General features: G+C 38.1%; 1 protein-coding gene across 2 annotated transcripts in view; it reads right to left on the bottom strand.

The window, feature by feature from the left end:
- Positions 1–14,396, bottom strand: part of rhbdl3 (rhomboid, veinlet-like 3) — a 76,346-nt gene that overhangs the window by 19,334 nt on the left and 42,616 nt on the right. Inside the window, exons 1-3 of one of the 2 annotated variants that reach the window (XM_079841364.1) lie at positions 6,887–7,034; positions 5,125–5,283; positions 2,357–2,581 (exon numbers count right to left, since the gene is read on the bottom strand). In XM_079841364.1, coding sequence (XP_079697490.1) covers positions 2,357–2,581; positions 5,125–5,283; positions 6,887–6,934 — 432 coding nt within the window. In that variant the 5' untranslated portion in view covers positions 6,935–7,034. Of the gene's footprint in view, positions 1–2,356; positions 2,582–5,124; positions 5,284–6,886; positions 7,035–14,396 lie in introns of those variants that run through there. The other variant, XM_079841363.1, reaches the window with a different exon arrangement.

The raw sequence follows: 14,396 nt of genomic DNA, 5'->3' as shown, positions 1-14,396 counted from the left end.
TGGGGGACCATAGACAGGCTAGGGGAACTCATATTAATGTTAAAAAACTCATAAAGTGAAATTTTCATGCCATGGGACATTTCAAAAAATTTTTTGTGTGGAAACTGATGATTTTTTTTTTAGGATTCTTTGATGAATAGAAAGAACAGCATTTATTTGAAATAGATACGTGTTGTAACATTATACATGTCTTTACAGTCACTTTTGAGTTTACTGCATCCTTGATTCTTTGTTGAATGAAAGTATTAATTTCTTGAAAAAAATAAATAAATCTTACTAACCCCTAACCCTAACTAAGGAGATGATTACAGAATGCTATGTGATTAGCTTAGTAGAAAATAAATACAAGATGGCAAGAAAACAAGAGATGCTGCGTCCTGCCTGATTGCATCTGAAGCACATTCAATAAACTCCAATTTCATTGTTCCGTGGAAGCTATAAAGGAACACAAAAGCGTCAGCTTCTGAAGTAAGTCACTCACATTCATGCCGGAATGGCAAGGGAAACAGAGTTAAGCCCTATTCGGACGGGATAGTTTTGTAAGGGTAGATGGAGTAATGTAATTTTACCACAGGACAGTTTGTTAGGATAGGACAACATTTGGCAGAGATACAACTATTTGAAAATCTGGAATCTAAGGGTGCAAAAAGATCTAAATATTGAGAAAATCGCCATTAAAAATGAATTCCTTAGCAATGCATATTACTACCAATAATACATTTTTGATATATTTACGGTAGGAGACTTACAAAATATCTTCATGGAACATGATCTTTACTTAATATCCTAATGACTTTTGGCATAAAAGAAGAATCAATAATTTTGACCCATACAATATTGTTGGATATTGCCACAAATATACCCATGCAACTTTTTTTTTTTTTTTTGGGTCCAGGGTCACATATAACCTACGTATATATAACAGTTAGGTCCGGTCGTGCGATTTATTAATTAAATAAATTAAATTCTGATTGGATTCTGTTGGTAATAGGCACTTTCCCAAAGCTAAAAGAAGTTCCTTGCCTCTGACAAGTGCTTTCAACCTTTTTTTATCTGAATGGTAAGCAGAAAACACTTGAGGTTTGCCACAGACTTGTCCTACCGCCTAGAACGCAACTGAATGCTTTTTCAAGTGCCCCCATATTTGAAAAAACTGAGAAAACTACTTTTAAACAGAAAATGATGGAATATTTACAGCGGGTCTATTCGCACAGGATTAGTATTACCTGAGGTAATTCTTTCAGACCTTTTCACAGAAGGTAAAAGTCGGCGTAATCTTTACTGACATTGTCCGTAATGATTACGGAGATGGCACATTTGGACGGCACTAATCCTGTCCGAATAGGGCTTTACAGTGGTAACCGAGACGTTCCCCTATGCTGCATCTGATGATGACGCTATGGGAACGAAATATCCACTCCGCCATACAGCAGGGGTTGAACGACTTCCGATTTTTTCAAGTCGACATTTATGTGATGAAAGTTGAGTCAACGTCGACTAGTCGCTGATGATGTCATTAATAAACAAATAACCCTGAACCTTGAGCTGAGACGCGAACATGAGTTTTTTTGTGCACAGGACAGCTATGGCATATGTCACAGTGCTGCCCATAAGGTTATTGCTCCTACTACAACAGCTTTTGTATCAGTTCTTTTGTCTTTGGGTCGTTATATTTCTCACAGATTTCTGCTCGTTCTGAATCTGATACAGATAAAGTAGCACAATAAAGATTACATGTATATGAATGCATTAGTGGAGAGCGATTGCGTGTGAATTAATTCTACTTGCCAGCGTCTCTCTACTAATAGTTAAGCTGTGAGTTTTAGTTACTAAGAAATATATGCTATAACTTTTCAGTTTCTAAGCTATTTTATAGATAAATCACAGAACAGTGTTGATACATTTCTGCGCTATTGAATGGTTTTGTGCGCAGACACAAAATCGCGATCTCCGTGTGATGTGCGAGCTTTGTGTGTGTGTGTGTGTGTGTGTTACAATGCAGCATTGCAACAATCAGGATTGGACTAGTTTCACAAGTGCGTCAGATGCTGTCACGCTGGAGGCGTTTCCCAAAGTGTAGTCTTCGACACAGCATATTGCTCCCTTCTCAAAGAACAAGGGATAGTCATAACCCGAGGCGTTTTACAATGCAACATGAACACAATAAGTACATTGTACCATTTTGTACCCTCATTTTTACAATATAGTAGTTAAAGACAGCTAATATAATGTGGGACCAAAGTATCTGCTGATAAGTTTTTCAGTTCCATTAAAAAAAAACTCATAGAAGTCTCATTGAAGCAGTTGAAAATATTTTTTTCTTTCAATAATCTTTAATAGTAAAGTTCATTCTAACCTCTGCTATAGTGATGACCAGCATAAGCCATGGTGGTGGACAGTAGGTGTAACTGTCAAAGTACCATTTGCGGTCCATCTCTCTGGGCAAAGTTTCATAGGCAACATGACGTACGAGTCTCCGAGATAGACCCAAGCCTACTTCCTCTCTCAGTGCGGAATTCCTGAGCTGCCGACTCCCTTGCAGGATTGCTCGACGGAAACTGTTTGAACGTTTGTTGCTCATCTGAAAAAAAAAACAAAAAAACATGACACATACAAACTGAACAATCATGTTTATCAGCATTTTTACTATGAATATGTATGTGATCCATCCTATTGGTATAGTCCCTCAGTCCAGTAAGTTTGCATGTACACTAAGCAAGACTTTTATTGGGAAACCTTTTTCATTGATAAAGATTATAAAGGTGTCACAAAAGTACTACACTACCTGTTAGTTTATATAGAAATGTCCATGATGTAATTTGTCTATGATCTGTCTTTTTTGTCTTTGACAGTGCACCCCTTCCCACATCCCACGCAGCCCTCCTCTGCCACAGACAGAATGCCACTGTTGTAACTTAGCAACTGATTAAAGATTCCACACTCATCTCCAAGTCTCAGAGCAGCTGTATAACAAACAGTGTGTAAGTGCTTGGGTGTGTGCGTTTGTGTACATGAGACAATGCTGTTCAAACAAGCTTTTCACCGCTGAGGCAAAAAGCCTTCCTCAAAAACCTGGAATGTTCTTTTATCCCATGCCAGGCTCCTGATCAGGAATACAGGTCATGCGTTATGTGAGTTGTGGAAGAGGCCCTGAGTAGGATGAAGAAATTTAGCCGGAAAGCCCCTGAAGATGTTGCCTTTGCCGTCACAGTGGGATCAAATGAAATAGTTTAAAACATGACTAAGCTGACCTACAAAGCTTACAGTTTCACATTGCTCACAAAGTACAGCAACAAAAACAGTTTACTCTTTTAAATACAGGGCTGAAGCCAACTGTGAAAAACTAAACTGGGATATACTGAACGCAGATCCCTACTGGATAACAGCTCCTCTCAGATGAGTTTCTGTAGATGGCAATGTGTACACAACCAGCTGCAAGCTGTTTCTGCTGATGTTACATTAGTACCTGTTTGCTATATACACATGCAAACAGGCACAAACAAACCTAAATGCATACACATACTGGCCAGCTTTAATATAGACTAGGCCTACAGTTCAAAATGTTAATTGAGCACCAAATGAGCATGTTAGAAGTATTCTGAAGGATCATATGACATGGAAGTCTGGTGTAATGGCTGCTGAAAATTCAGCTTTTCCATCACAGGAATAAATTACATTTTGAAATAGAATAGAAAACATTTTACATTATAATATTATATCTATTATAACATATATGTATTATATATACATATATAACATACATGTATTATATTATAATAATATTTATAATGACAACATCTTACCATCCTTAAACTTTTGAACAGTAGTGTACTTATCCCGTACTGTGGTCTTACCATTGTACAGGGATGGCATCAAATAGTATTATGTTTCTTTCATATATACTATGATACTGAATAATTATCATGTATTTGCATGATACTCCAGTATACTTTAAAAGAATACCATGGTACTACTCTGGTAAATGTCTAAAAAGGTACTTTTTATCACCTTTTTTTTACCTTTTATTGCCTTCAAATTGCAAATCTTCATGTTATATGTAGAAATGTTTCAGTGTGGAGTTTCTTACTTGAACCACATGAATATTCTATAAATTTCTTCCTGCTGTTACCCATCAGCTTTAATAAAACTCATATTAACAGTTGCAGTCTCCATGCAAATTTTTATACACACACCTGATACAGACACATTCACACAGTCCCCACAAAAACTAACAGACATTAAGTGCTCCCTGTGCTTCGCTTTTCTGTGGCATAATGATTTGTGGAAAATCTTTCTGTTGGCAGTTTCCATGGACACCACACTGGGAAAAGTCAAACAATATGGTATTTAGACAGTACACACACAAACTGTGATATCTGTGCCATGCTCTACTGTTAGGGCACCATAGTACTACATCCAGCTGAAAGATGGTAAGGCTGAAGGAAAGAAAGAATTCTCAGAAAAAGATATAATGGAGTAGTACTGCCACACTTGAATCACTCTCCATCACAATTAACATATAATAGTGAAACATGGCTCTTAATGTATGTATGGATATATAATTTTCTGTTCCTTGCAGTCTCCCTCTAGCTTTTCTTTCAAACTGTTTTTTCTCACCCCTAAATGACATTTTCGTTCCAATACTTTTACAATCTTTAATACAATCTTTCATTTCCCTGTGTCTCTGTTTTCACTTTGTTATAGTGGACAGTGAGTTAGAGCTGTAGAGGAACAATAGCAGTGTAGGGACACCAACAGCATACTCCTCATTCCTCGCTGTCCCACTTTCACATGACCTGCCACAGCCAATCAAAACACAGAATCTGATCCAATGTTTCACTGCATTGCTTTATAGCACTATAGCTCTATTCTCCAGCCACTGTGGTGGACAATAGACTCTTTGAAGAGTTTCTGTATGTGTGAAAGAAAGACTGAGAGAGAATGGTAAAGAGACAGGGAAAAAGGGCAAAGGAGGGTGTGACACTGAGGGTGGGTGGCATTGAGATTTTCCCACAGATTTTATGGCATTCCCATGCAAGTGGAATGGAATATTCCATGTGTTGGCTTTTAGTTCAGGGTCAGAAGTTCTACAAACCTCACCTCAAATTCATCTGCAGAACTCACCAGGTTAACAAAATCCTGGTAGCAGATCTTTCCATCAGCATTTCCGTCAGCCAGGGCAAGAAGAACCTCCAGCTTGTGAGGGTCCAGTTCTGATCCATGAGCCGCAAGCAGGTCACGGAAACGCTCAGTACTGATGAAGCCTGAGTTTTCTGGGTCATACTGAACATATGAGAGGGGATAAATAGTAAATTAGGATGCCTTCTCACATGCTGATTAAAAAATATTTAAACAACATTCAGTGGTCAACATTATTTTATTTTATCGCTGGGAAAAAATAACATAAAATACACGAAAACACAACACTGCCAGAAGTTTTTGCCCAAACTTCAAAGGCATTTTTAAATTATTAGAACTAGAAGCATATCTTAACTTTTAAATGTTACATTTATCATGTGAACTACTTATATACAGCATGTTATATGAATGTGTGTATGAGACAGAGGGGAACACGGTCGCATTTGCAGCAGATATGTTGCCCTTCATAAATCAAAGCACGAGACAGACAGGGCTCGGAGGAGAACACTGGAAAATGTGACAGACTATATTTGCCTGTCCCACAGATTCACACTCTCACAGACAGACAGACACACACACACACACACACACACACACACACACACACACACACACACACACACACACACACACACACACACACACACAATCTCCCACAGACTCACACACACACTCAATCTCCCACAGACTCACACACACACACACACACACACACACACACACACACACACACACACACAGACACACTCTCTCTCACACCAGCCGCGGTTCAGTGCGAGAGCGGGTGCCGCGCCGCGCGTGCCCGCTGCGCATACACACACTGGCAGTGTTTGTCTCGCGAGTCGCGCAGCACCCGCTCTCGCACTGCATCTTCCCTGCTATACGATGCTAGCGCATCCTCCAACTCCGGCAGCCTTCCTTATCTCTCCCACTTTCATTTCTACATGTGACGTGACCTGCAGCACTCCACTTTTACTTTACTGTATTTCCACACAAACCTCTTATTTCGCGCGAAAAGGACACCAGCTGTCTGAGGTAACATGCGGGCACGAGGATACATTGCGCAGGCGCGAACCGTGCGACACACACACACCGAACCGACACAAGCGAACCGAACGGTTCGGTTTTTTTCCATGTACCGTGCCACCCCTAATATATATTAAAAACTTATGTAAAACGTATGTAAAAACTTAAATAACTTCAAAACACCCTAAATAAAAAAGATTATTAGTAATTATCTTGTAATAAAAGTAATGTTAGGGCTTACTACACATGCATATTTGTATTTAGGTACTCAAAAAGATACAAATATAGAAATGGTTTAATGACATCATCTGTGTCATTGAGTCAGTTTCAATGAGTTTAAAGAGCTCATTCTGTTTTAGTAATTGGTGTCACTGTGTCAGCCCTACAAGCTTTCAAATGGTCACTGTTTGTTTGGGCAGCTAAGGTCATGAGGTCATAGAGCAACAGGCAGAACATTCCGAGTTTGAGCAACAAGAGGTCTTTTTTCTGAAAGCCCCTTCGTACACATCATGCTAAAAGTCATGCAGTATGCATATGTGGAGACACAGACACAGACACACCCACACAAACACAAAATTATATCATGAACCTGGAGGATTTGCATATATAAATATGGCTCAAAATTAATATACAGTTTGCTAAATACGATTAAAGCAAAAAAATTAATCCCTAGTGGGGACAAAACACAAACACAAAACAGCCTCTCGGATGATTTACCCACCTTCTTTTGAAAGACCTCTAATAACTTCTGTGTGCCGTTAGATTTCATGATGTGATCTATCCCTGTCCCACACTGTCTCCACAGAGGGAGAGAGTGAGAAGCTTGAGACAGAGACTAATCTCTACCCATAGGGGATTTACAGTTCAGTGCAGACCCCCACCACCGGAACACACACAAACAAACACAAACCCACCCACCCATCCACCCATCACAAACTCCACCCCCAACCTCTTAGCCTACATTCATAGTAAACCCAATCACAAAAACATGCTCTCTGTTGAGTACAAGAACATGCATACAATCTTGGTGTGATACCTCAATGAACAATTTTTAGTAAACTGGCAAGCAGGCAGAAATGAGAGAATCCAGCTCCAACAATGGGGTTTCGATGTCCTACTTTATTCTGCCACCTTACAAAATTACACTTCACACACACATACTCTATCTGCTGAGCATATGCAAGCACAAATATAACAGATGAAGCTCACAAAATTACTCAGCTAAATTTAAGTGTGCTAAGTGCTTTCCTAAAATAAAATTTAATTTTTTGGTGTTGAAGTTGATAATGCTCTTATGTACCCTTGTAGTACAGAAAATATTTTGTATTACCATGTAAACAGAAACCACTGCACCCCTGATAATTAAATACCACATTAATCCTTCTTTAAAGTCGTGGGGCTGATCTTTCATTATAGAGCTGAGAAAAGGGGCGGTGTGTGTGTGTTTGTGGGACCTCTGGTATTCCAGGCCTCATTTTCATAAAGCCGCATATTAAACAGTCTTCTTTACAGAGGAGAGAATGGGGTGCACCAACTGACACAATCTCTGTGTGTGAATGTGTGTGTGTTTGGAAGGGGAGGCATAGAGACATTCAATTATATAACATTTAAAATAAGAAACATGAAAAAAATCCTGCAGTTGGCAGAAATCTATCACATATAAAAATATAAAGTTGCAATTACAAAAAAATAATGTTGCAATTAAGAGATAAAGTAGGCCTAACAGTTGCAACATACAAAGCCACATTGCGAGCTTTAAGTCACATTGTGAGATGTTAAGCCACACTGGTAGATGTAAAGTCAGACTGTATTATTGTTAGAAAAAAAGTTAAGAAATAAAATTGTGAGATATAAAGTCACATTCCGAAATATAAAGTTGCAGTTATGAGAAACAGTCATAAATGAAAGATACAAAAATGACATTGGTTGAGATTGTAAAAGATTAAATCAGATTGCAAGATTTAAAACCACACTCTGAGACATAGGGCCCTATCGACACCAGGCGCGACACAAGTGGTTTTTGCTAGTTTCAGCCCAACAAAGTTAACATTTTCACATCCAGCACCACGTTGTTTAAATAGCAAATGCATTCGCGCCCATCTGTTCCCTTTTGGACCATGCAGCATCATTAAACTAGCAAAAGTGGATTCGGACACGTCCCAAGTACACCTGCGCCATGCACTCCAATCGTTAAAATAGGACCCATAAAGTCACTTTATTCTTTTTTTCCACCTCAGAGGCAGATTCATAAACAATGCAATTGGACTTAACACTGCCGCTATATTTGCATTCAGAGAATCCCAAATTTTCGGTTGGCCATGCTGATTGGATGTAATAAAATATTTTTTTTATAATTATTTCTAATATCCTCAAATGTAAAATTCTATTGTCCCTTTCTTACACATAAACAGATGTACTGTATACACATCATCACACAGACTGTTGTAAAACTGCAAAAGGTTCTTCTACCATTAACACATTACCTACCCATGTAATTTCAAGCACCACTGAGTTCAATCTATAGCACCTCTGCTTCACTGGACTTCTCAATTTTAGCTTAACACTGTGGGCTATTGTTTTTTCTTTACACGCGTATACAACAAATCTTGTAAAACCTCTTCGTAAAATAGGTGTTTATAAACAAAACTCCAGCAAGTCAGGATTTTTATAAATAATCACAAAGTAGTATTATAAAGAGGATAATCAATTAGTGAATAGAAGCTCAGGGCTGAGTAAAAGACCTGGTCCATAACTAATGCACAAACATATAACAAGTACCTTTAAGTCTCACATGCTCTTTAAATGCAGCTGAGTCTCAGAATAACATTCAGCATATACCTTAATGCTGTGACCAAACTCATGTTCATGTGGGACAAAATGTCATTCACAGAGGATTAGCATAATTATCTCCACATGAATAGGAAACACAAACAACAGGATAAAAAATTACAGACCCTACACACAATCATACAATAAGGAAGTTATCATCACCATCAATTATACATCATTCTGCTATATTGCAAAGTCAAATCAATAAGTAGGTACTAGGGCTGTCCATTGATTAAAAAGATAAACCATTACACCTAACATTAAAATTTGTAATCATACTTTTTTTTTCACATTGAATCTCCAAATTAATGTGGAAACAAGTATTTTAAATATTTGATATTTTATATATTTGTTTAATGACATCTTTTTACTATGAATGAAGACCAGTATCACCCATACCAATACTGCAATCACTTTAATAAGAAGGGGCCCAACACAGAAACCACCAACCACAGTTTGAACAAACGTTCCTTAGTGTATTTAAGTCGCAATGTAATGGAAGTAGCGACAGATCTTTAAAAAAAAGTTTTTTCCATTCCCCCTTTCTATATGTAAATCGCTTTGAGTACCCAGAAAAGCGCTATATAAATGTAACAAATTATTATTATATTGTGACACATCTGAGTAAAATGGATTATCAAAAAAAATATGACTTCTGATCAGAATGCGAGTTTGTAATTGATTGTAAGAAAAAGGAGGGGAGAAAAACTAAATGATTGAAGAAGTCCGACATACATTACCAGAGAGAAGTCTTCACTGGAAGATAAGATCAATAAGATTGAATGTATTTGTATTTCATGACAACTATGAATTTATTTATTTTAAAACCTTTTATTGAAGAAAAAAAGCAACAGTACATAGTCCATACACAAATAAAAAAAACAATGAACAAGTTGAACGATTTTATAGATGTCTAATATTCGAAACCACCATATTTCCTAGTTTTCTGCAGTGTACAATATGCATCAGTTGGCAAGTGTGTGTAGGTTTAGCTCCAAAGAGGCTGGTGTCCTGGGCCCTAGTAGGAACACCAAGCCTTACGGTAGTGGCAACACCAGACTATGGGGTTGCTTTTCAGCAGATGGGACTGCAAAGACAGTTGGCATCCATATGACCCACACATGCCAGTAAGAGCACAGAAACCATTTAAAAATAGTATTACAGTACCACAAACACTCTCTGTCATGAGGGTGAGGACACTTGCCTTGAAGAAAGAGGAAAAATTCCACCATCATCTAAATGCATGATGATACATTAATATGTTTGTAAATGTTAAACATTTCTACAGAAATAATACATTTTAGATTAATGATTGCTGAATACAAATATTGTCTTTATAAATAGTTATTTAATTTGTTGCCTAAGGAAGAACATTTTTAAAATCCAGTATCAAAACAAAATGTGAAGGTTCTGAACATTATATTCAAAAGCACACTACTACACACACTGAAAAACTGGCTCTCCAAGACCTCTGTTACAAGACTTAGATTAATGGCTAGACTAGGGGCTGGTGTCTCTACAATTATTGACATTAAATAATGGCAGTGGAATAGCTCCAGGGTCACAAATGCCAGCAGGTATTAGCAGTGCCAGTGCTAGACTTCTGGGGGCTTTAAGCAAAACTTTGTAAGGGGGGCCCTGTCAGTGCGTTCAAAAGTTGTTTAAATGCTAAATCACAGCGTTGCAGAACCCATAAGGTGAAACCTAGCATGTTTGGTATCGTTGGACTCGGCAAGGACTCAGGAACCTAAGAAGACTCCTGTGAAAATAAGTCAACCACATACAAAGTTATAAGCATGCAAATATTTGATTTTATTATTAGGCGCCGTTGGCTCAAAACTTCTCAGGCTCCTTCAGGGCATCATGTCGATGACCCACACAGAGTTTCGTAATGATACGCTAATTCTTTCAACATTTTACAACAAAATTCTAAATGGCAAATATGGGAACACTGGATATCATTCAACTCAGCATGCTGTCCTGAATCTAACAAGACCATTTATGATTTTTGGGAAACCTGTTCAGAATATATAAGCAAAAATAGCAATTTTTCGTATATCGTACACGTTTTTCAAAAACTGTTTGACGAATTGACTTGAATTCCATAACTCCTGAAGATAAGTCAAAATGGTGGAACAATTTTCATGAGGGAAATTGTCACAGGGTGCAATCGAATCGACTTGAGCCAAGGAAAACATTTTTTTTTCTTCTTGTTATTAGCATAAACGTGAGTGCAACTTTGGACAGTTGGTGGTGCTAGAGGGTTTGAGTTAGAGACTCCAAATTTGCTATGGTGACAGTTCAGACTGTCTTCTATGTGTGTGCCAAATTTCATTACCATATGGGTCTATGGGCTGCCATAGACTTCCAGAGTGGTAGAAAAAAACGGAAAAAGAAAAGGATTAAGAACTCCAACGGATACAATAGGTGCCTACACATCTTTGGTGCTTGGCCCCTAATAATAATAATAATAGGAACGCCAACAGTTACAAAAGGTGCCATCGCACCTTCGGTGGTCGGCCCCTAAAGATACAAATTAAATAAATTTAGCCTAATAATAAGCCAACTATACAGAAACTGAATGAGGTCATCAAATGTTCAAGAGCAATCGTGATCGCTCTGGCACCTTCATGTCACAGTTCATGTGTGCTATAGTTTATTTGCTTCTTATTTATTAAATTCAGGCAATTGGCTGATGAAGTACAAGTAACTTGAGTTACGTAATCAGATTACTTTTTCAAGTAACTAGTAAAGTAACACATTACTTTTCAAATTTACAACAAAATATCGAAGTTACTTTTTCACATTTATTTGACTGACAGGTCTCCTGTCCCCATGTTGAGAAAAATTGAGAGTAGGTACAGATGCATTGTGTGTAAATGTGTTATTGTAGTTCTAGACTAAATGTGAGCATTTGTTTATCTCACTTGCACAGTAAAGATTCCGTACTCCTCAAAATGAATAAAATCAGTCAAATGCTAAATCAGAGTACTATGCAAACCTCAAATATATAAATGTTAAATAAAACCAATATTTTTATGCATTTAATCTACTTTTATTGACTAATGTCTTGCTGCTGACCTTTGATGAATCAGTTAAACCATGAGCAAATATTACTAGATTTGTTTTTATTAGTAAAACTTTTTTTTTCTTCTTTTTTTCTATTCTTCCATTATCCAGAATGGCAGCAGAGCTGCACCCTCTACTGTTCATGCGTGAATTTGCATTTTTACCTCAGCCTGAGGCTTATTATTTCAATTTTGGTATGAAGAGGTCTTTACCGTTGCACAAAAATATAACTTTTTTTGCTATAAAAAAAAAACAAGCCCAGCCCAGGTGAGAAAAAGTAATGCAAAAGTAACATAGCGCATTACTTTTCTTAAAAAGTTACTTAGTAACTGTCACAATTCACCCATGTGAGTGCCCGTGATCACCACCAGAGGGCACTCCAACCCGGACTGTCATTCTATAATAGACTCCCATAATCCTTTGCCTGGACTCATTAGCACTCACTGTTTACACCTGTCTCATTTACCTCATTACCCCATTACCCCAGACTATATAAACCATGTTCACTCTGTCATTAACTTGCGAAGTCTTGTTTGTTGTTAACTGCATTTCTGAGCGTTTTCCCTGGTTTCATGTCTGTCGGTTTTTGGATTTCTTGCCTGTCTCCCGGATTACCCTTTTGCCTGTCTCTCCTGCCTTGTTTACCTGTTTGGGCTGCTTGCCTGTGTATGACCTTTTGCTTGTTTTTGACTATGATTGTGGATTACCCTCTCAAAAAAGCTGCGTTTGGATCCTCAACCTTCTGACTCAGAGCAGTATGTTACAGTAACTCAATTAGTTACTTTTTAAGGGAGTAACTCAATATTGTAATGCATTACTTTTCAAAGTAACTTTCCCCAACACTGCTGATGAAACATTGATTAAAATTAAGATACAATTTATACAAAACGAAATTCACTTTAAAGAAAGGTTTTCTACAAAACTTAATGAAGTGGTCAAAATTATTTCTGACCCACTCGCATCTTTGTACTTTTCATAATCAGATGAAATTTAAAAATAACATTATAATATTTAAACATTAATATTAAACAAAATACATTGTTTAATGGCTACAACACGTATATAGGCTACAGTACAGATAAATGTCATGTCTGAGCAGGAAATTGAGTGAATCGTTTTACCGGTGAGCGGATCATGAGTTGAAACGCTGGCATAGAGCGGATTATTGAACTGAGCGTCACACCGGTCCGCTTCGCTCATTACAGGCTCGTTCTCGTCAGAACGCCCACATATAAAAAAATGGTTGGGTTTAAATCAGGCTCGGGCTCATAATTACAGTTAATGTGTTGGGCCGGGCCGGGCTCGGATACAACGTGCACGGGTTCGGGTAGAGTCGGGCTTGATTTTTTGAGCCTGATCTAAAGCTCTATTTGGGGGTCCTACGTAACTTGCGTACTTTGCATTTAGGGATGACTGGCACTGGGTGTGAGTAACAGCCTCCGTACAGCATTCAGATAGAGAACCCACCTGAACGAGATTAATTAAAAGCCGCTAATACTCATCAGAAGGGTCTCAAAGACAGCATTCACAGAAACAGCAGTAACACTGTGCCTAGATCACTGTGTGATGTCATTCACAGTGACTATTAAAAGAAATGTGAAAACAACGCCATCAAAGGAGTGTGAACACAAGCTCATTTTCTCTGCTTGGGAGTGCAGTAATTTCATGGCTGGTGCTTTTAGTACCGAAGATGCTATTCAAAATTACAAAGCAACAGTGTGTGGAAACAAATCAAGAATGTACAGACAACTGTAATTAGCACTTTAAACAAAGGGTGTCATCAAACATTATGCATAGAGAAAATGAACCACTTTTCTCTGGGTGCTCAGTTCCATTGAGTTTCTTCATGGCCATTAGGGCTTTACTAATGTTAGTTATTGCTTTACAAGGCTGTACTGTAAATCTGCCCAGCCCTACGGCTGCGAACCAACAAGGGCTGCACTGCATGGGGCTGTACAAAACAACCCAGGCTCATTGGAAAAATGTGGTCTCCTAAAGTGTGTGTCTGATATTTAATGCTAGTTCTGTCAGGTCCATTAATTCAAGAACACACATGACAATAAAAATGATTTAGACATTTTTATTGAATAAATTGCAATCAGTTGATGAATTCTGAATTAAATTTTTTTTCTGGCGGTATGGCTCTGTTCAGGGAGTCCTCTGACCTTTCATGAGCACCATGAAATAGCAGAGTCAGAGGACAGCAGAAGCATTAGGGAACGCTCACACAGTTTAGGACTGGGAGAGCTTAACTATTCCCCCTATGAACAGAGCAGCAACGATGACATAAAGCAAATGCCACGTTATACACGTCAGGAGGAGGTGGGGAGGTG

This window comes from Gobio gobio, assembly GCF_949357685.1.
Source record: "Gobio gobio genome assembly, chromosome: 17".
NCBI classification, from domain to species: Eukaryota; Metazoa; Chordata; class Actinopteri; order Cypriniformes; family Gobionidae; genus Gobio; species Gobio gobio.
The sequence above is the reverse complement of the archived record's forward strand: the minus strand, read 5'-3'. Positions and strand labels throughout refer to the sequence as shown.